This window comes from Antechinus flavipes, chromosome 3 (assembly GCF_016432865.1).
Source record: "Antechinus flavipes isolate AdamAnt ecotype Samford, QLD, Australia chromosome 3, AdamAnt_v2, whole genome shotgun sequence".
NCBI classification, from domain to species: Eukaryota; Metazoa; Chordata; class Mammalia; order Dasyuromorphia; family Dasyuridae; genus Antechinus; species Antechinus flavipes.
The window spans coordinates 502620610-502642025 of NC_067400.1; the positions used below are offsets into that span (position 1 = coordinate 502620610).

Below are 21416 nucleotides of genomic sequence, written 5' to 3' on the forward strand. Positions count from 1 at the left end.
AATTATTTAGTATTTTATTTTTCCTTTATTACATGTGAAAAGAATTTTTAGTATTCATTTTTAAAGCTTTGAGTTCCAGATGCTCTTCTCCGTCCCCAGTCGCTTAATTCAAAAGGCAAGCAATTCAATAAAGATTATATATGTGTAGTCATGTAAAACATTTCCATATTAGACATATTGTAAGACAAAATATATACCAAAAAAAACTCCTGAAGAAAAATAAAGACAGTTTTAAAAGTATGCTTCAAACTGTATTCAGAGACCATCAGTTCTTTCTTTGGGGATATATTTTTTTTCATCATAAATCTTTCAGTATTGTTTTGGATAATTGTATTGATGAGAATAGCTAAGTCATTCACAGATGATCATTTTATAATGATGCTGTTACTTTGTGCACAGTACATTTCACTTTGTATCAGCTTATAGAAGTCTTTCCAGGTTTTTCTGAGGGCATTCTGTTAAGCATTGATGATACATTTTTTTCTTTTTTTAATAGTATTGTATTTTTTTCCAAATACATGCAAAGATAGTTTTCAACATTCACCTTTGCAAAACTTTGTATTCCAAAATTTTTTCTTTTTCTTCCCCCTCTCCAAGACAGCAAGAAATATGATATAGGTTAACCAAGTGCAATTTTTCTAAATATGTTTCCATGTTTGTCATGTTGCACAAGAATAATCAGGTCAAAAGGAAAAAAAAACAAGCAAAAGTAAAAAATATTATGCTTTAATCCACATTCAGTCTCCATAATTCTTTCTCTGATGTGGATGTCACTTTCCATCACAACTCTATTGGAATTGCCTTGAATGCCCTCATTGTTGAAAAGCGCCAAGATGATCAAAGTTAATCACTACACAATCTTGTTGTTACTGGCTATAATGTTCTCTTGGTTTTGCTCACTTCGCTCAATATCAGTTCATGTAATTCTTTCCAGGCCTTTCTGAAATCACCCTGCTCATCATTTCTTACAGAACAATGATATTCCATTACATTCATATACCATAACTATTCTTTTCCCAAACTGAGGGACATCCAATCAATTTCCAGTTTCTTGTCACTGCAGAAAGGGTTGCTATAAACATTTTTGCACATGTGGGTCCTTTTCCCTTTTTAATTATTTTTGGGGGATATAGATCCAGTAGAGATCTTGCTGGACTATTAATTATTTCTTATAGCACAATAGTATTCCACCATAATCACATATAATTCAGTCATTCCCCAATTGATGGGTATTACTTCAATTTCCAATTCTTTGCCATCAGGAAAAAAAAGCTACTATAAACATTTTCTATATATAGGTACTTTTTCTTTCTGTTGTCTTTTTAAAAATTATTTTTTGGATTATAGACTTAAAAGTGTTTACTTCTAGTCATAGGGTATGCACAGCTTTATAAGCCTTTGGACATATCTCCAAACTGCCCCATAGAATGGCTGAATCAGTTCACAACCTCACCAGTAATGCATGAGACCTTAGAGTATCAAGTCAGTAGGGAGAGAACCAAGTAAGAGAAAATCTCAAAAGTTAAGGAAGAAGATAATATCTCAAAAGAGACAAAGACTAATAGTGCTAAAATCTGTTTTAAAAAATCAAGTTGGGGCAGCTAGGTGGTTCAGTGGAAAGAGCACCAGCCATGAAGTCAGGAAGATCTGAGTTCAAATCTATCTCAGATACTTAATTAACACTTCCTAGCTGTATGATCCTGATCAGGTCACTTAACCTTAATTGCCTCAGGAAAAAAAAAATCAAGTAGAATAAAGACTAAGAAAATTTCATTTGATTTTGTAATTATGGGATCATTGATGATCTTGGGAAGAGATGTTTTATTGGAGTATTGAGGTCAGAATCCAATTGATAAGGAGCTCAGAAGTCAATGGGAGACATGGAAATAGAGCTAATAAATGCAAATGTCTCTTTCTCAGAGTTTGACTATGACAAAAGGGAAAATTGAGAAGAAAAAAATTAAGTGAAGGAGTTTTTTTTTTATTAGTTTGCTTTTTAAAGATGATAGAGAACAGAATATGTTAATAGCAACAAGGAAGAAGATAGTAGATAGGGATAGATTGAAAATGAGAGGGAAGGAATTATGGGTAGGGAAAGTTTTCAGGAAAGATGGAATTAAGAACACAAGTAGAGTTGGTTTGAGCAAGGATAAAGACCATTCTTGGAGACTGGAGGAAAGGAGAAGAGAATGGGGAATAACGTGGTAGCATTTTAAAATCTGGATTAAGGAAGGAGTTAATGACAAATAATACTGATATTCTTAACAAACTAGGAGGAAAGGTCCAATTCTGGATGAATTATTAATGGAGTAGATGATGTAAAGAGAAAAGAAAAGGTTTAGAATACTTGGTGTGGAGAGTGTGATAATCATCATCAAAGAATATAAATGCAGCTTTTCTATTAAATACCTTCCTTATTCCCAGGGAATAGTCTCCCAGAATCCTATTTTTTGAAATTTTGTCATTTCTTAGATGGTGATAATATAGATATTAATAGTAAGGAGGTCATTTTGTCACAATCCCAAAAGAGACCCATGATCAACCTTAGTGGAGTATAGAACATTAATAAATTATACCGAGCTTATTCTGTAACAAACAAGTGAAATTAGGTTAAGTGAATCACAAAGGCAGCTTGAGAGGTTTGTAGAAGTAGGAAAGGACAGTCATTTCCTTGTCTTAGTAAATGTAGAATGTGAACTTTGAGGGCAAAGAGTGTTGCATCTTACTATTCCTACTTCCTAGCAAAAAGCCTTGCACAGTTAGTGCTTTATCAGCATTTATTGAAATGATTTAGTAATAGGAGGGTTTTATGGGCAGTACAATAAATATGGATAGGTAAGACTAGGCATTATTGTTGTTGTTGTTTGGCGTTGGTTTGGTTTTGTTTTTTTAAAAACATTAGCAACTTACAAAATCATTATTTTCTTCTTCCTCACAAGTTTCCTTCCTGAGAAACTGCTCTGGCCCTAGCAATATAAAAGACCTCTCAAAGGACCAGAGTCTAATGTAGTTTATCCTAATTTACCATTCCCTAAAGTCATTAACATATTCAAAAGATATATTACCTAATTTAAACTACTAGACTTAAGTATTTTTCTCTTGAATGTTGAAAATTATCTATGCATATGTTTTGAAAAAAAGCTTTAATAAACAACAACAACAACAACAAATAAATGTCATCTTTTGGGCAGCTATGTGGCTCAATGGACAGAATATTGACCTTGGAATTAGGAAGGCTTCAGTTCAAATCCAGCCTCAGAATAGCTGTGTGACCTTGGGCAATTGCCTCAAAAAAAAAAAAAAAAGAAAAGAAAAGAAAAGAAAAAGAAAAAGAAAGAAAGAAATGTCATCTTTCATAGCTTTCTTTATTTGCAAAATTGGAGGTTAGATTAACCAAACACTTATAAATCTAAATCTGATCCTATGTAAGAAAAGGGAAGAAGAAAAGTCTGGAATAATTTTTTCTCAAGGAACTCAAGCTGTTTACTAAAGATCAAATGCTTGCTTTTCTAAATGTTGCCAAACCATCCTTTTAATGGGTTTTAGAATTTTTCAGAAATAAGGATTCAAATTTATAAAGCACTTTAAAGTTTGTAAAACATTTTACATCCATTGCATCATTTGATTCTCATAAAAATTCTGTTGCATAGAAGGTACAATTGAATTTATTTTGTAGACAAGAAAACTGAGATTCTAAGGTATTAAATGATTTGTCTGTGTTTATATAATGAATAAAATGTCAGAGGCAAGATTTGAACCCATGTTATTTTGACCCCAATATCACACATAGTGTTCATTACATTAAGCTACATTAGTATTTTGTTTGAAGAAAACATTTTCTTCTTTTTTTGAAAATTGGTTTCATATACTTTTCTTACAATTCATCGGGATCTCTTTTGGTAGCCCAGTTTTAAAAGATTACACCTGACAACCAAACAATAGTAGCTATTAAATTCTTTTGATACCTTTGGTATAGTGATTTAAACTTTTATAGAAGTCAGGCTGGGTATATTTTTTTATCATCTATTCACTTATCTTGAGTCAATTTCCTGTGAACTATTTTTGTTCTACTTTTTCTAGTCTGAAGATCATTATTTTTGTTAAGTAAAACAGATCTAAAATGGGAATTGAGTAGTTCTTTCCCTCCATAGTACATTTTCATTGCCCTATTCCTTCCTTGAGTTTCTTCTCCCCTTCCCCCCAATCCATAACTTAAAAAAAATTTTTTTTGTTGTTGTGTCTCATTTATTGTCAGCCTGAGAATGTTCTGAGCCTTGGCATTTCTGATATGTTTACAATACTATAACAGACTTTTAAATATGTCATAAATTACTTGTCTCTGCTTCTATCTTTTGATCATACCTTTTAAAAAGTGGTAGTGATGCTTTTCTGTATAAAACATCATCCCAAAGTTGTCAGAAAAAGACATTGTGAACCAGAACTGGTTCCTATCCCAAGAATCCTAGTTGAATTATCCTTCACTCCTAAAGGACACTGATTTTGTCCTTTAGTTCCTAAGACCACTAGTAATTGAATCTTAGGCATTGGTATGAATAGTGTATCCATGAAGATTTTAAAGCCTTGAATATAGTAAGGTTCTAGTTGTATGAGTTTGTAGTTGAAGAGAAAGATCAGAGTGGAAATTTGATGTTGATATTGCATCTTTTCCATTGTGTATATCTCTTTTTGGTGTTTTCCTGGAAAAATACTGCACTGATGTATCATTTCCTTTTCCAGGACATTTTACAAATGAGGAAACTGAGCCAAAGACGGTTAAGTGATTTTCCCAGGGTCACACAGCTATTAAGTGTCCAAGGCCAGATTTGATCTTAGGAAGATAAATCTTCCTTCTTCCAGGCTTATCCACTATCCTCTATCCACTGGGCTACCTGGCTTCTCTGAGCCAGTGACCCTCTGTCAAAGAGTAGCAAAAAGAATTTGTGACTAGGATGGATATTTAAGGTCCCTTCCAACTCAAAGTATCATCTAGGAAAAAATCTGCAACTTAAAGCCTCAAGAACAAATGTCAATAGATTTGAAGAAATTTGGTCATTAGCCTGGAGAAGAGAAGACTTAAAGTAAATGGAAACATCTTATCAGCCTTCAGCATTTGATGAAATTGAATTTATTCTGCTTGGCCCCATAAGACAGAGTTATGACCAAAAAAATGGACATTAAGAGAGATTTCAGCATGATGGAAAAAAAGTTTCATGATAATTAGAGCTATCCAAAAGTATGTTGAGCTGCACCGTTGAGCTGAAGCTGACAACTTGCTGTATTTGAGATTCTTGTTGAGCTAAGGGGAGAGCCAAGTAACCTCTTAGGTACTTTCCTCCCTTTTAATCTCTATAATTCTGTTTTGGTTTTTTTTAACATGCTTAGAAATTCCAATGTGTCATGTTTGGCTTTTCTAGTGATAGCAGCTTATTTTCCTCTTGGTGGTGGTACTTTTCAAAGCAATCATTATGGTCCCACTGTTTCATTTGAAATCTTGGTTTGGTTTTGTTTTTTCCCCTCTTTCAAGGATGCTGATCCAGGTTTGCGTGTATTTTTACTGCAAGTGCCTGTGGCGCTGTATGAAATTTGTGGTGAGGAAACTAACAGGACGATGTGAACTACAAAGAATCTGTTACAATAATAAGCCAGGAGCTGGCAGAACCATGAAAATAGGTAAATAAATTTTAAAATGAATGACAAAATAGAGAGTTGGGAAAGGTGGGAAGAGTTATATGAGGTCATGTTCAAGTAAAGTAATTTTATATCTAATGTGCACAAAATAAAATATCTAGAAAAACAAACTGTTAAATGACATTTTCACTTATTTCTTTAACAGAATCATCATTGAAGGACTCAAAAAGTAAGGTAAGTTAAGTTCTACATTTTTTCATGGAGTTCCAGGTAACTTTCATTTGATGCTCATTTCCAAAATAGGATGTGACCAAGATACATTCAGAGCTATGTGATCACCAAGACTTGATGAGAATGTTTACCTCCCTCAAACCATAGCATTGGGTTCAGTTGCAGACCCTTTGCATGGTTTTTTTTTCCTAAAAATATACAAAATATTTGGCACAACCAAATAGGGAAGCTTATATTTCTGATGTCCATTTCTCTAAATTGGCAAAGTACTTCATTGAAATTATCCTCTTATATTTTTACAAAGTACAAAATTAATATTACTGGACAATGCCTTTTTAATATTTTCTTTACAACAGAAGGAATGGACTAATGGTAAAAGTCCCCTATATTCATTCATTACCCTTCACAGAAAAGTGATAGGCAATGGGTGTGGAATGAGACATAGATTTGTAGAAATGGATATGTTTATTTGTTTTGTTTGAGTATGCTTCATTAAGGCAAGAGAGGGTTCCATAAGCAGCAGGGAAAGGATCATTGGGAAATAACAGCATTGTTTTTTTTTAAAGAGTGAATTCTTTTTAAAGAAGCAAGGGAAGAGAAAATGAGAAATACAATCGAAATCGGTTTTGTTTTTGTTTTTGTTTTTGTTTTTTTGCTAAGGCAATTGGGGTTAAGTGGTTTGCCCAGGGTCACACATCTAGGAAGTGGAATTTTCTTTACATCTAAATCAATTCACTACATAGTCAGGATTTCCCAGTAATAAAACCTGTACTTTGAACATACACTAGCCTTTTAATACACAGAATTTAGCACTCCTTGTGAAGCAAGAAATCCATAATTGCTTTTTAAAAGATGACTTCTCAGACTCTTCTGTTTTTCTTTTATTGTGAATTTTGATTTTTTTAATTTCATTCTCTAATTTAATCATCTATCAAATGAGTTTTCCCATATGCCCCTTTTTAAACATTATGTATTTTATTATAGTTCTATTAGAAGCGATTTTTGTTTAGAAGATAAAACATTAGTTTTGGAAAGTTTGATTGTGTATATATGATCATAAGGATTTAAAGCTAGAAGGAATATTAGAAGTAATCTGGTCCAACCCTCACAACATCTAGGTGGCAGAGTGAATTGAATGCCAGACTTGGAGTCAGGCAAACCTGAGTACCCATACTATGTATGATCCTGTCAAGTCACCTAACCCTGTTTGCCTCAGTTTATTTATCTATAAAAGGAGCTCAAAAAGAAAATGGCAAACCACTCAAGTATTGTAATGCTGGAGAGATTTAGCAAGATGGAGATTAGAGAGTATTTAATAATTTATTAAATGGAGAAATATACTGGGATCAAGTGGATCCATGTTTGGTCCCAGGGCTGAATGAAACTGTCATCTCCAAGAATTCAATCAGAGTTTTCAATGACATATATACACATGGCTCAAATACAGAGGGTAGACTGAGGCAGGGACAGAGTCAAGGGTACTGAGATCGGAATGGGATTCTGACAGGATGGGATGAGCCTCCGGAGAGGGGATGACATAATCAAGAAGAGGCCCTGGAGATGGGGAGAGGCATTCTGATATTCTAAAACATAAGATCTTTTATGCTTATCAAGTATTCTGATAAAGAGGGAGGGGAGGTTTTGCAGAACTAAAAAGCAAGGAAACCAAGGCAGAACTGAGTCAGGATAATTAGGGAAACTGAGTCTGGACAATAAAAGAGAACTATGGCATAACAGTATCTTTGCCAAGAAAAACTCAAAAGGGGTCACAAAAAATCAGATATAACTGAAAAACAACTAAACAACAAGTCCAATCCTCTCATTCTACTGATGAGGTAAACTAAGGCCTGGAGAAAAGAAGTGACTTCCCCTTGAAAACAAGTGCTTAGTTGCAATACTTGGATTAAAACCCAGCTTCTGTAGTTCCAAATTGAGAGCCCTTTCCATGGTGTCATGCTGTTTCTTACTATTTAGAAAAAATTATAAAAATTTAAAATTTTTAATTTAAATTTTTTTAACTTTTTAAAAAGGAAAAAAATATTCATTAACAAAAGAGTCTGTTCATTGAAACTAAGTTAGAAAAAAATAGGGCTGGAAATTCTCAAAAAGAAATCCTATCAGAATTCATAAAAGCCATTTCTACTACTTATATCATTATATATTTTTATAAGAAATTTTTCTAAATAAGTCAGATAAATTTTCTTTAGAGAAAATATTATCTTGTATGTATATATTAATTTCTTAAGCATTCATGTGGATGATTTGTAGTAATTTTTTGCTATTAAATTTTATAATTTCATATGCAACAGAAACATGGACACCTTAGCCATCAGGGTGATATAGTGGATAGAACACTGGATTTAGAGTTGGAAAAGCTGGAAGCAAATCCTGAGTTTCCTGTGACCTTGGGACAAGTTATTTCACTGATTGTCATCACAGTTTGCTCATCTGTCAAATGAGGAGGTTGGACTAGACTCCTCACTTCTTCCTTCTGATTCAAAGTTCTATAAACATAGATATTGTTTAAAGTTACCATTGTTTGAGCTCTTAAAGGAAAGCAATTGACCAAAGAAGTAACTGCTTTCAACATGCTTTGCAGCTGTTGCAGACTTCAATAAGTGTTCACCCTGATGCAATTGAAAAGACTGTTGATGACATCATGGAACTGAAAAAAATCAATCCTGACATAAATCCACAGTAAGCATTTCTGAATCAAAAATATAAAAGATGGTACTTCTTTCTATATTCATCTGCATAAATGATGTCAAGCAGTACTTGGCAATAATAAGATCTTAAATACTTTTCATTTATTTCATTCATGCTCATAATAATAGCTCATGGACATGTGGTTCCTTTAGGTTTTCAAAGTGTTTATATATTATAACTAGAATCTATATAGTGCTTTAAAGTTTGGAAATGCTTTATAAATATTATCTCATGTTGATTCTCACAACAATACTGGGAGACAGGTGCTGCCATCATTCCCATTTTACAAATAAGAAAGCTGAGGAAGACAAAGGTTGGGTGACTCTCTACGATCACATCAGTAAATGCTTCGGGTCCTATTTGTACACAGATCTTCCTGACACCAGCTTCAAGGCCCTATTCATTTTGCCCTCTAGCTTCACAACAAATTTGTGACATAGTTGCTATAGCTTTTATCATCTTTATTTTATAGAAAAGGAAACTGAGACTCAGCCAAGCTAAGGGATTTGTTCATAATCACACAGGTGTTGTCACAGACAGGATGAAAACCCAAATCTTTCAAGTTCCATTTCTATCCTCTTCTGTCCTACAAGAGATGTGTCAAACACCTGACTACATTCACTCCCCCTTATTTCCAGATTAAAGTGTAATTGGGAAATATTTAACAAATAATTAAAAATACAATAGTATCTAGACAATGTTAATATGTGGCTTTCCTAAGTCAAATATTTACCCACAAGAATCCTTATGTTATTTCTATCTGAGTTCAGCACTACTCCATAACATTATGCCAGCTCTCAAGATAGAAAATCCACCTATTAATTTTCCTTTTGTTTTCTTAGAATATGATAATGAGCCATGTTTCTCTGATTTTCAAATCAAACAGTCCCAACAGACTAATGAAAATTAATACATATCATCGATGTAGTTTCATAAGTGGGATGGGGAATAGTGGATGAAGTCAGGAAAATTTGGTTTCTGGTTTTGTTTCTAACACACATAAACATGTCATTTAAAATCTTAGTGCTCTGGGAAACTGTCTAAAACTGAAAGTTGAAGACAGATCAGTGATTTCATGTTCATCCTTTTGGGGTTGAGCACTAGTGCTTCTGACACAGAAAGATGATACAAAAGATGCTTTATATACAACCAGGAGGATAAGAACACTTGCATGGTTTCTTTATGTGGTGTCTGCTTCACATTAACAGAGAATTTTCCCATTGTCACTGCACCTGTCTGTCCTCAGCTCTATCAAGGAATGAGCCTTTATGTAGTTCAGGAGAAACTGATAATCTGGTGGACAGCTCCTCCTGCTTCAGGGATACTTTCCTAGAAAGCTGCTCCACACTCAGTCTTAGTTCATATTAACCCTTCATTTTCCATGACTTTTAAGTCAGATTTTGGCAAAGGTCTTTAGTAAAGGGAGTTTCAGGAAGAATCCAAGATTAATGAGCTAGAAACACTTTAATCTAGTGATGGAGTGAATGTAATTGGAGCCAGGTATCTGACATGTCTCATGCAGGGGAGAAAATGGCAGATATGGAAATAGAAAGATCGGGGTTATAATCTCCTCTGTGACAATAGCTCTGTGATTATGGACAAATCATTTAACCTAGGTGAGCCTCAGTTTCTTCATCTATAAAATGAAGATGATAAAAGCTGTACATCAGAAACTTTCTAATGTATAGACAGTACTATTTTAAGTATTTGCAAATAGGGAACATGGCAAGCACCAACATCCAAGAATTGTAGCCAATAGGAATCTAAAAGAACATTTAAAAATTTTTAAAAATAAATTTAATCAATTAATTAATAATAAATTAATTTTTAAATTTTAAAAAAGAGATTGATTTTGGCATCATTCACTGTTCTAGAGCACTTTTGTTTTTAAATAGAATTCCAATTCTGGAATTGGTTATATTCCATTCTTTTACTTCCTTCATTTCCTTTTCCTTTTTTGCCTTTTCTGATCCAGATTTATTATTTCATTTGAACAGGGAACTCCTTGTGGAAACTCCTGCTACCAATGTAGACAATACTTATGCACCTTGCAGTCTCCGAGTGGTGTTTGCGAAGTTAAATGCTTGTCCTCACATACCTAGCTAGTATGTGTCAGAGACAGGTCTTAAATTCAGGTCTCCCTGATTCTAGCCTTTTATATATACCTTCATGCTGCCTTTCTTATTTTTACCTTATGTTTATTTATAGAAAGTGAATTAATGTTATGGTAGAGAGAATACCAAGACAGCTAGGTAATACAGTGGATAAAGTACTGGGTCTAGAGTCAAGAAGACTTGAATTCAAATCCAGACTCAAACACTTACTAACTGTGTGACCCTGGGTAGAATGAAACAGCAAATTACTCCCATATCTTTGCCAAGAAAGCCTCAAATTTGGCCATGAAAAGTCAGGCATGATTGAAATGATTAAACAACAAAAGCAAGAGAGACTACTTGATCTAAATCAAGAAGCTGAGTTCAAATGTGACACTTACTAGCTGTGTGACCCTGGGCAAGTTACTTAACCCTTTTTGCCTCTACTGTGAAAAGTGACAAAATAATACCTACTTCCCAGGGTTATTGTGAGGATCAAATGAAATAACATTTGTAAAGCATTTAGGACAATGTTTAGTAGATAGTTGGTACTTAATAAATGCTTATTTCCTTCCTCCATTATTATCATGTGGTAAATGCCATATTAAAATTACATGGTTGATATTTTTTTCTGAAGAAATTTGGGAGGATCTCAATTCATTTTATATCAAATTCAACTAAGAATTTAAGACATAAGATAATAATTGGGCCTGAATGTGCATAATGGCCCAATAAGTACTGAGAAAGATTTAATTAGATTGAGTTTATCCTGACAATATTTCATCTATGAAAATTATGGTATGAATCAGTCAGCAAATATTATTATGTGCTAAACTACTATGCTAAGCACTAAGAATATAAATATACTAAAAGAAATAATCCATACATGTATATGTAAGTTTGTATACTCAGGAGCTCTTGCTAGCCCTTTCATTGAAAGAATTAGGAGGATACTTTATGAGGGTATGAATCAGCGTAAACAGAACTGGTTGCTTTGTTGCTTTCTCCTACCTCTTCCGCTTTTCCTCCCTTTTGCAGAGAAATCATATGTCAAGTGCAAAGAACCCTGGATATGAAATTTGGAGGCCTAGGTTTAAATCCTGGTCATCCCATTTACTGATTGTTTGATTTTGCACAAGTCATGTAATTTTCCTGAACCTCAATTTCATCAAATGCAGAATGAGAATAATGATATTTATATTGCTTTCCCCATAGTTATGTTTTGAGGATTTAAAGAAACAAGGTATTGAGGCAGCTAGGTGGCGCAGTGGATAGAGCGCCAGCCCTAAAATCAGGAGAACCTGAGTTCGAATTTGACCTCAGACTCTTAACACTTCTAATTGTGCGATCCTGGGCAAATTACTTGACCTCAATTGCCTCAGGGGAAAAAAAAAAGTATTGTAAAAGTTATAAATATTATATAATGCAAATGTAAACTTTGTGTTTTAATCATGGACGCCACACAGTTAAGTATTTTCTTTATTATCTCCATTTCTTGAAGAAAGTGTCACTGTTATCCGTAATTTGGAAATTGATACAATATGCCAGTGTCATGCAAATGAATATGAATATCATTCAACTAAATCTTTTTTTTCATTTAATTAAATATTGATGGACTCCCTACAAAGATAAATAACAATAGTAAATACAACTGATATTTGTATATTGATTTTTTAACATATATGGTCTTCTTTGATGCTCACAAAATCTCTGGAAGATAGGTGATGTCCCCATTTTATAAATGACATAAATTTAAGAAGCTGAAGTGATTTATCCAAGTTCACAGAGCTCATAGTGGAATTGTTAAGATTCAAACCCAAGTCTTTTGACTCTGCCTTTTGTTCCACATGACACTACCTAGGAACTTTGGGTAGTGTAAGAGTTCAGCAGCTTAGGAATAGTACACACAACATGAGGAGTTAATTTAATTCCATTTTTACCCTCAAATTAGGACATCACTTAATCTTTCTGCCAATTTACCTAGTCTGTAAAGGTAGATTAACATACTATATTTACTCTGTTCTATTACTCTCAACACCACAAATGTTCAGTGTCTTGAAGAAGATGAGATGCTGAGCAGCATGAAGAGAGTTCTATTTAAAATCAGGAAGATCTGTATTCAAATCCTGCCATAGATGCTGAATAGTTATACGATCATAAGCAAGTCACTTAACTTGTTCAGTTCTAATCTATAAAATGAGGATAATAATACCAGACTCACAAACACATTGTAAGACTCAAATGAGATAATGTCTTTGAAACACATTGTAAACTTTAAATGTCCATGTAAATGTCAAATATTACCATTATGATTAATAATAATAATTTAAATGAAATCATGAATTAAAGAATTTTCAGAAATAAAATGTTTGAGAGCTATATAGAATTGTTACATAATATCGACATCTATGTTCATTTTTATGTAAGCTTATTTTATACTCATAAACACATCATCTGAATAAATAAGTAAATTGGAGCATAGCAATAGACCTTTTATATCAGAAATCATACCTGATAATATCAATCTGCATCTATAGTATAACCAAAAATTTGTCATTCAGAATCCACTTCAGGTTCTTAAGTGATGGGTAATGCATGCTCTTCCAAGGAAAGCTCTTCCATTTTTTAAATTTCTGATTTGTTTGAAAATTATTTTAATATCAAACTGAAATAATTTCATGAAATTTTTACCTACTGAAGGCACAAGGAATGTCCAGGCTTTCTTCCTGATGATAACCCTTCAGATTGTTGAAGATGATTACTATATCACCCCTAAATCTTACCCTCTCCAAGCTGAACATCCCAAATTCTTTCAATAGATCTTTGTATAATATGGCATTTCAAGTCTCTTAGATATTTCATAGATCAGTTTCCTTTGGATGTATTCCAGCTTGTCAGTGTCACTTATCAGATGTCATCCGGGGGCTAATCAAATGACTCCATATATAATGTAACCAGAGCAGAAATGAGTAGAACCATTATTGTTCTTGCTATAGACATCATACTTTAATCATTGCAGGATAAGATAAAATCTTTTTAAATGGCTATATCATATGATTGACTCACATGGAATTTGAAATCCATTAAAACTCCTTTGTGTTTCTATGTGAGTTGCTGTCTAACCAGATCTTTCGTATTCTGTTTTAGTATGGTTGGATTTCATCCCTAAGTGCTAGACTTAATATTTATCTCTATTTCATTTCACCTTATTAATGGTAGAATATTAAATCTGTGTTATCTATTAATGGTTCCATATCATGCTGAATGGAGATTTCTACTGTAATACCATAGGGTTCTGTCCTTTGTTCTATCACGTTCAACAATTTTATCAGTAACTTGGAAGAAGATAAAAAGGAATTGCCACTATTATAAATAAATAGACCCAATAAGTTCAGTGGAATAGAAATGAACCTGAAACCAAAATGGTAAAATTGAGCACAGATGAATATAAAGTCCTATGTTTAGGTTTTATTTTTTTTTAATGTCCCAAATTAATGCAAAGTGCTGTGAACAGATCTAGGAAAACAATGGATGTGATGACCTCAGGAAAATAAGGGGAAAGACAATCACAAAAAAACTAAAATGAATTTTTTGAAACTGGAAAGAGCAAGATTTTCCCTAAAGAAGAGATACAAAAAGATACAACTTCTTGCCTCTTTTGTAGAGGATAAGGTCTATAGTGAGGAGCAATACATATAACCAGATTTTCTTATTGTATTGATCACTTTTAATGAATATTTTCTCTTTTTTTTCTTTAAAAAATCTTTGTTTTAAGGTATGGCTTTTAAAAAAAAAGAACAAAGAGATATTGACATGGACAAAACTAAGCAAAATACAAATGAAGTTATCACCAAAATTTACTTTAAAAAAAAAAAGAAAGTGTAAATGTATGGTGAAAGAGATCTAACTGATTTGGCAGTTATTCATATGAAAAATACATAGGAGTTTTACTTGAACATAAGCTTAATTGACGTGAACAAAACAGCATTTAAAAAGCTTACGAAATCTTGGGTTGCTTTAATAAAAATCTCAGGAAGTAATAGTCTTACTTTATGCTTGCCATATCTTGAGTCTTGTGTTTAATTTTGCAAGTCACATTTTCAAAAGGAAGCTGACAAACTACAGTGAGTAGTAAAAGGAACTGAGTAAGAAGAATGGAATTGAAATCATGAAATATGAGGAATAGAGAATGAAACTGGGCATGTTTAATCTGAAGAGAAGAAGACTGAAAAGAGTACTTACAGGACTGTCAAATAGAATGTGGCAACATTTCGAATACTCCAGAGGGCAGAAGTACAATGCAACCAAAATGGTAGAAATTATAAAAGCCAATTCTAGCTCGATGTAAGAAAGACCTTTCTTTTGACAACAGTTGTCCACTGCTGGAGTAGACTATCTTTTGGGGTGGGTTTGGTTGATTGGTGTCCTTTATTCTCAAAGAGGACCAAAATGACATCACTAGACTCGAATTACAATGTTTCCAACTGTGACTGATAAGATCAATATGAGCTCAGAATGCTCTACCACTGGTTGGGCACAAATAGTCCATGTTTACATTTGGGGTGAATTCTCCAACTAAGCTCATCTCATATATCTGTGCTCTCCTCAGTAGAGTTGGAATGCTCAGCAGTTTAGTCTGAGAAAGGACCTCAGTGTCTGGTATCTTATCCTGTCAGATGATCTTCAGAATCTTCCTAAGACAATTTAAATTGAAGTGCTTCCATCTCCTGAGATGGTATTAGTGTACTGTCCAGGCTTCACAGGCATACAACAATGAGGTCAGTCCAACATCTCTGTAGAACTTCTTATTGGATAGTAAACTCTCCATTATTAAAAGTATTTGCACAAAACTTGGATAAATGCCTGCCATATTTACTATATAAGAAATTTCTGTATCAGGTAGGTGGTTGAACTACATAGCCAATACAGAATTTTCTACCTCTAAGATTTTCTGATCCTATCATTAGTGTAACATCTCGAAGACATTGTAGAATCTATCCAAAAAAAAAAAAAAACCAGCAAACAAAACTCTTCTAAAGGTTAATCATTTGAGACATCTTGGCTTAAATGAAAAATCAAAATAAGATGTACTTTTTAATCAATTTTCATATAGCTATTGTAGTTACAATAACAAATTTCAAAATATGTGAAAAATTTTCTGATAGTTTTTTTCATAAAAATGATCCTACTGAAGATGAATTTAATGAACAGATGTCATCAAAATACTAGCTTTCATTGTTATTTATTGTTTTTTTCTATTTGTGAATGCTTTAGGTTGGGGATCTCTCTCCAGGCTTGTCTTCTGCAAATTGTAGGGTATCGAAACCTCATTGCAGAGGTTGAAAAGCTGCGTAGAGAGCCATACGATTCAGATAATCCCCAACATGAAGAAATGCTTTTGAAGGTTAGTATATGGATTGTATTTGGAACCTATTATAGTAAGCCTTTTATGATTTCCTGTAATTTTCCTGCTGGCTTAACTGTTGGAAAAATAATTTCTATTTCTTTCTCTACTTTCTTTTCCCATGCATTTTCTTAAGAATAAGGCCCAATTTTGAATGGCTAAACCTACTGAGAAAACAGCCAGGTTTATTTCCCTGAGTGTTGGATATTTGACTGAAATTCAGGCTGGTTAAATGGTTTTAAATGCTAAAACAAGAAATACTGTTTGCCAAGTAGTGACCTGGGATTTTCATTTATCACTCTTTATACACATCAAAGAAGATGAAGTTGGTTTCTGCTTTAAGCAATAGCTCCCTTGGGAAATTACCCAAGATCTTAATGGTGATTATTTATTCATGCAACTAGAAGGATATTAAAAGAGGAAGTCACAATTTGTATCTGATATATCTGAACTGTTGGAGAAAGAAGTATAAAATGGCATTGGACAGTGTTTGAGCAGTATATTATTTGAGAGTAACATGAAACATTAATAAATTATTCTTTAAAATATTAGATTTTGTATTAAAACCAGTGATTTCCTAGAAGACAAAGTATGGCTTCTGAAAATTGCTTATGTGTAATATAATTGATTTTTTAAATAAGTGGAGTTTTGGGGCTTCTAATAATCTATCCTAAAATAAAGTGAAAAGAGAAGGCTAGAAGACATTTGTTTACCCACTTTAAATTTATCTAATTGTAAAAATATTTATCCAGTTGCAATTTTGTCATTACATGAGTGAGTAGACATATACAACTGAGTTAGTTATCTATGATAATGCACATTGGTTATGATTATTGGATAGTATATAAGAAACTAGGTTTCAGAACCTCCACTCAGGCTTTTGTGAAAGAGCATAGAAAGTCCCATTTTCTCTGTTCTAGAAAATTCTTGGAGTGTTCTGAATGGGATGACATGGTTATCTGCAAACACAGATTTTCCTACCTTGGAAGTGGATCTATTCTTCCCCTGGACTTAAGTCTATTCTTCTGATTTCTGCTGCTGGTTTCTGTTTGAATCTAGTGGATTCTCCCAGAAGGCTGTCTCTTCAACTGACACCATTTTATATGTTCAGTATAAAAGAGTGACTCAAATCTCTAAGAATGTGAGCCCATCATTCAATCCCCAAATGTTTTTGTAATGTCCCAAGTTAATCAGTACATTCCTATTTGCTGAGAGTCAATCACTCATCTTCAGTGAAGCATAAGTGATTTTACAAGTGTCAATGTGTTTTAGACAGATTTAAACAGTGCCTTTAGACAAATAAATCAAAGTCCTAAATAAAGGTTCACTCATTAAGCTTAAATTCTTTAAATTATTCAGTGCATTTTTGACTATTTTATGTTTCCATAAAGTATTGGATATTTAAAAATGTATAGAATACAAAAAAAGCATGATATGGTTCATTTCCTCAAATTTTGCAATAATTGAAGCAATAATATTAATTGAAACAGTAACACTTACACATAGGAAGCATTTCAAATTGTCATGGTCACAAAAAGTTCAGTAGAATTTGAGGGAAGAAAAAAACTAGCATTAATTGGCATGCTCATAGAACCTACACTTACCTATATGTTGTCATGAACATTTTAATTGTTGCTTACCATCATAATTCAGGATAGCCCAGGATAGGCCAGTTACATCTTGGGAATCAAAATAAAGGGGGCATGTTTGGAATTGAAATGGGGAATCAAATGAGCAAGGACATAAAGATGGGAATATGTAGGAAATAGTGAAGAAATGGCTTGACTAGAATATAGATTAAATGTAGTAGGCTGCAACTCTGAAAAGGTGTACTTGTAGTTAAGTACCTACTGGGTGTAAGATGATGTTCCCTAAGCACATACTTGATGTAATGTAATGATGTGGTCAATCTAATTGGCATATATTTAGGGTAATATGGTGATGTGCTGTTCTACAGCTACACATGCCCAGTGTGGTGTGGTGATGTAGTCATGCTGGGGTATTTAAGGGGTATTAAGCCCAGGGACAGAGGGCTCTCTCTTCTGCTGCTGGTATTGCAAAAGTAAATCCTGAAAAGGTGTCTATTACAACAAGGATAAAAGACAGACAACCAAAAGATGTATAATGGGTCACATCCATTTGCCAAATTTCATTGGGTCTCAAACCACGAGAGTTCTTCCCAGGAGGCAGTGTAGGAGTGTGGAAAGGAAGGCAAGTTGTACAAGCTTTTACTGTGTTCCTAGCTTCCTTTTTTGTTATCCCAAATTGCAAACCTGAAGTTCAAGCAGCCTGATAATATTAAGAATGAGATTCTTGGGCTGCCTGAATTAAAGGAGTATTGGCTAACATGCTTAGAAAGCTATCTGCCTTTGAATTTCCATAAAAAAATTAGAACCTGGAAGTCCACTATAAGAATAGACATGCAAGATATAAATCTTACCTGGATGTTTTCTCACTTGCTCTTGAAGTTCCTTAAAGAGCTGACATATATATTAGAATATACAAATTTTATTTGGGCTTGGCAATACTTTGTACCACACCTACTAAATAGGTCAAATCAAATATTATATTTATATCTCCTGGATAATAAGTAAGAGCTAGAATGATTGCATACAATTCATTCTGCTGAGTGGACTGAAAAGGGGTTCTGACTACTCTCTTTATGGTTAAATCATGAGAGTACACAGCACAGATGTTATGTTTGGATGCATCTGTAAAGATAGTTGGTCCTTTAAGAAAAACTCTAGAAACATTTTCTTCAAGAATCCATCATCAATTATGTAATAGCCAGGTTATCTTTAATAGAGATCTGTGTGTAAAATTTGGAGCCATGGCCAATAAAATTTGCCACTCTGGGGTGGTTTCACAGCATAGATTAATTTGTGCATTGGTATAAAAGGTGTATGTCTTGTCAAGTCTTATCCTACATAATTGTACTGCTGGCTTAATGGCCTTTAATAAAATTCTAGTCACAAGCACTGGGTAAGGAGTAAAGCTTTGTTTCTTTTGGTGTTTTAACTTCCCTTCCTGAGAAATCATGGAGGGCATGATCACCTGTGTTCTAAAACAAAAGAAAGCAGGAAATGTAGCAGCTGGAACTCTGAAAGGGTATACAATAGGGTGTTTGTAGTTAAGTACCTACTTGGTCTGAGATGGTGGTTCTCTAAGCACATACTTGATGTAATATAATGATGTGGTCAATCTAGTTGGCATATACTTAGGGTAATGTAGTAATGGGATGTTCTACAGCTGTACATGCCCAGTATGGTGTGGTGATGTAGTCGTGCTGGGGTATTTAAGGGGTATTAAGCCCAGGGACAGAGGGCTCTCTCTCAGCCGCAAATCTTAGTAGCAGTTCTCAGCCACAGAAGACTTCAGACTCCAGACACAGACTCCACACACCATCATGGACCAATCATGTGGTGACTCTCCTGTCTCCTTCACTTCTCCACCCTAAAACTTTATCTGATCCTAAGGTCTTCAAGAGAACTAGCCCGGACATTACAAGTAAATGTTTCAGGAAATAAGCATTATTAAGAATTTTCAGTTTATGGATAGTTTCTAAAAACCAGACAAATATGTTTGGATTTGATATGCAGGACAATAGCTACCTGGATTTTTGGTTATTTTAACTTGATATAAGAATAAAACAATGAAAGTAATGAACTAGAAAAAAATTAATCTTTAAAGTAAAGCAATTTACAATAATTTATAATAAAGACCTAGACATTAGGAAGAATTAGCAAATTTAAGAGGAATATTGAAGAAAGAATAGGTAGGATTTGGGAACAGATTGGATTTAAGGAATGAAGGAAAAGTAAAAGTAAAAATTACTCCAGAATTTCTAACCTATGACACTAATATGCTTTTATGAAGTTTCATTATAAAATCAAAATGGTTCTTACTTTTAAAATTTAGGACATCTCACCAGACTCCCTAGTCACATAACTTGTCAATGAAGAATTTCAAAAAGTTCAAAAATTAGTAAAACAGTGAATATCATATTTCATGTGAGATAAAATTATTAATATAATAGCTTATACTGAAAGGTCATAGATCTAGAACTAGAAAGGACTTTAATCTCTAATTTCCTAGATAAGAAAACTGAGACCTGGAGGGGCTATGACAACCAAGTTCATGAAGAAAACAAGTGGCAGAGCCTGGATTCAAACCTAAAGTCTCTAATGACAAATCTAGCACTCTTTCTGCTGAACCTTGAATTGGTAGTGGCAAGAAGACAAGAATCACAAATTTGCTGCTTTTTATTTGTATGAACTTAAATATGTTAGTAAGCCTCTTTAGGCTTCAGCTTCCTGATTTGTGAATCAGGAATTTGTTGGATCTACAAAATCCCTTCCAGTCACAAATTCTTTTTTATTTTTTTTAATTTTAATAATATTTTTAAATTAATTTTAATTTTCAAAATACATGCAAAGATAGTTTTTAACTTTCAAGCTACATGCAGAAAAGAAATTCCTGCATTTGATTCTTTGGGAAAAAGATCATCTTAATACTGGTTAGACTATTAGTACATTTAATATAACTGAGAAGCTTATTTACTTTGTTCACTCCTGTTTGAATTTATTTTCCCAATGAAGATGTTCAATTAGTTAGTTCTCTTAGTTTCTTATAGATGAGAAATTAAGAATACTTTTACTGAAGCAAAAGTTGTTGACTATTCAATAATGGCAAATAACTTCATCATCTTTGCCAAGAAAACCCCCAATGGGGTCAGAGTCAGACACAAATGAAATGACTGAACAACAAAAACAACATTCAATAATTATCTACCCTGAAGGTTTTACTGAAATGAGATCTAATTTCTGTTTTGATAAATGTAAAAAAACTATATAAGATTGTAATTGAGAAACTAGGGTCCAAAAGCATACCAACACAGGAAAATTTGCTTTGAACTTTTTTTTTTCAAATACCTTTTATTTCTGCCATTTTTCTGGGAACATTATATTTACCCTGTAATGGCAGAAAGATAAAATATCATATTAGATGAATTCTTTGGATTAGATCCCAGAATAACTGGGACAATTTACAAATTTTTATTTGAATTTTTATTAGTTGAAAACCATATTTTAATTCACATAAATGTCATGTACAGAATTTTGTAGTACTTAACTCTTGATCAAGATATTGGCATTTGAATTACTTGAGCTTTCTCCATGTAAAGTCCATCTCTTATGTTATCTTGTGACAGTGATCTTGGCCCTCAAAAGGTACACTATTGGAACACAAGTCCTGGGTAAAGCAGATGTTTTGTCAAAGTGTCATATCTGTCATCACTCAAAAATTAAAGTAGCTAACTTCAGAAAGGCTCATAACCAGATTGGATTCAAGGGAAT

At 33.4% G+C, this 21416-nt stretch overlaps 1 protein-coding gene across 3 annotated transcripts in view; it reads left to right on the top strand.

Annotated features, from left to right (window-relative positions):
* The window catches only part of ELMOD1 (ELMO domain containing 1), a 70275-nt gene that overhangs the window by 34401 nt on the left and 14458 nt on the right, over positions 1 to 21416 (top strand). For all 3 annotated transcript variants that reach the window (XM_051986925.1, XM_051986927.1, XM_051986926.1), the window contains exons 3-6: positions 5525 to 5670; positions 5834 to 5862; positions 8459 to 8556; positions 15933 to 16062. In XM_051986925.1, the coding sequence (XP_051842885.1) occupies positions 5525 to 5670; positions 5834 to 5862; positions 8459 to 8556; positions 15933 to 16062 (403 nt within the window). The remainder of the gene's footprint in view (positions 1 to 5524; positions 5671 to 5833; positions 5863 to 8458; positions 8557 to 15932; positions 16063 to 21416) is intronic.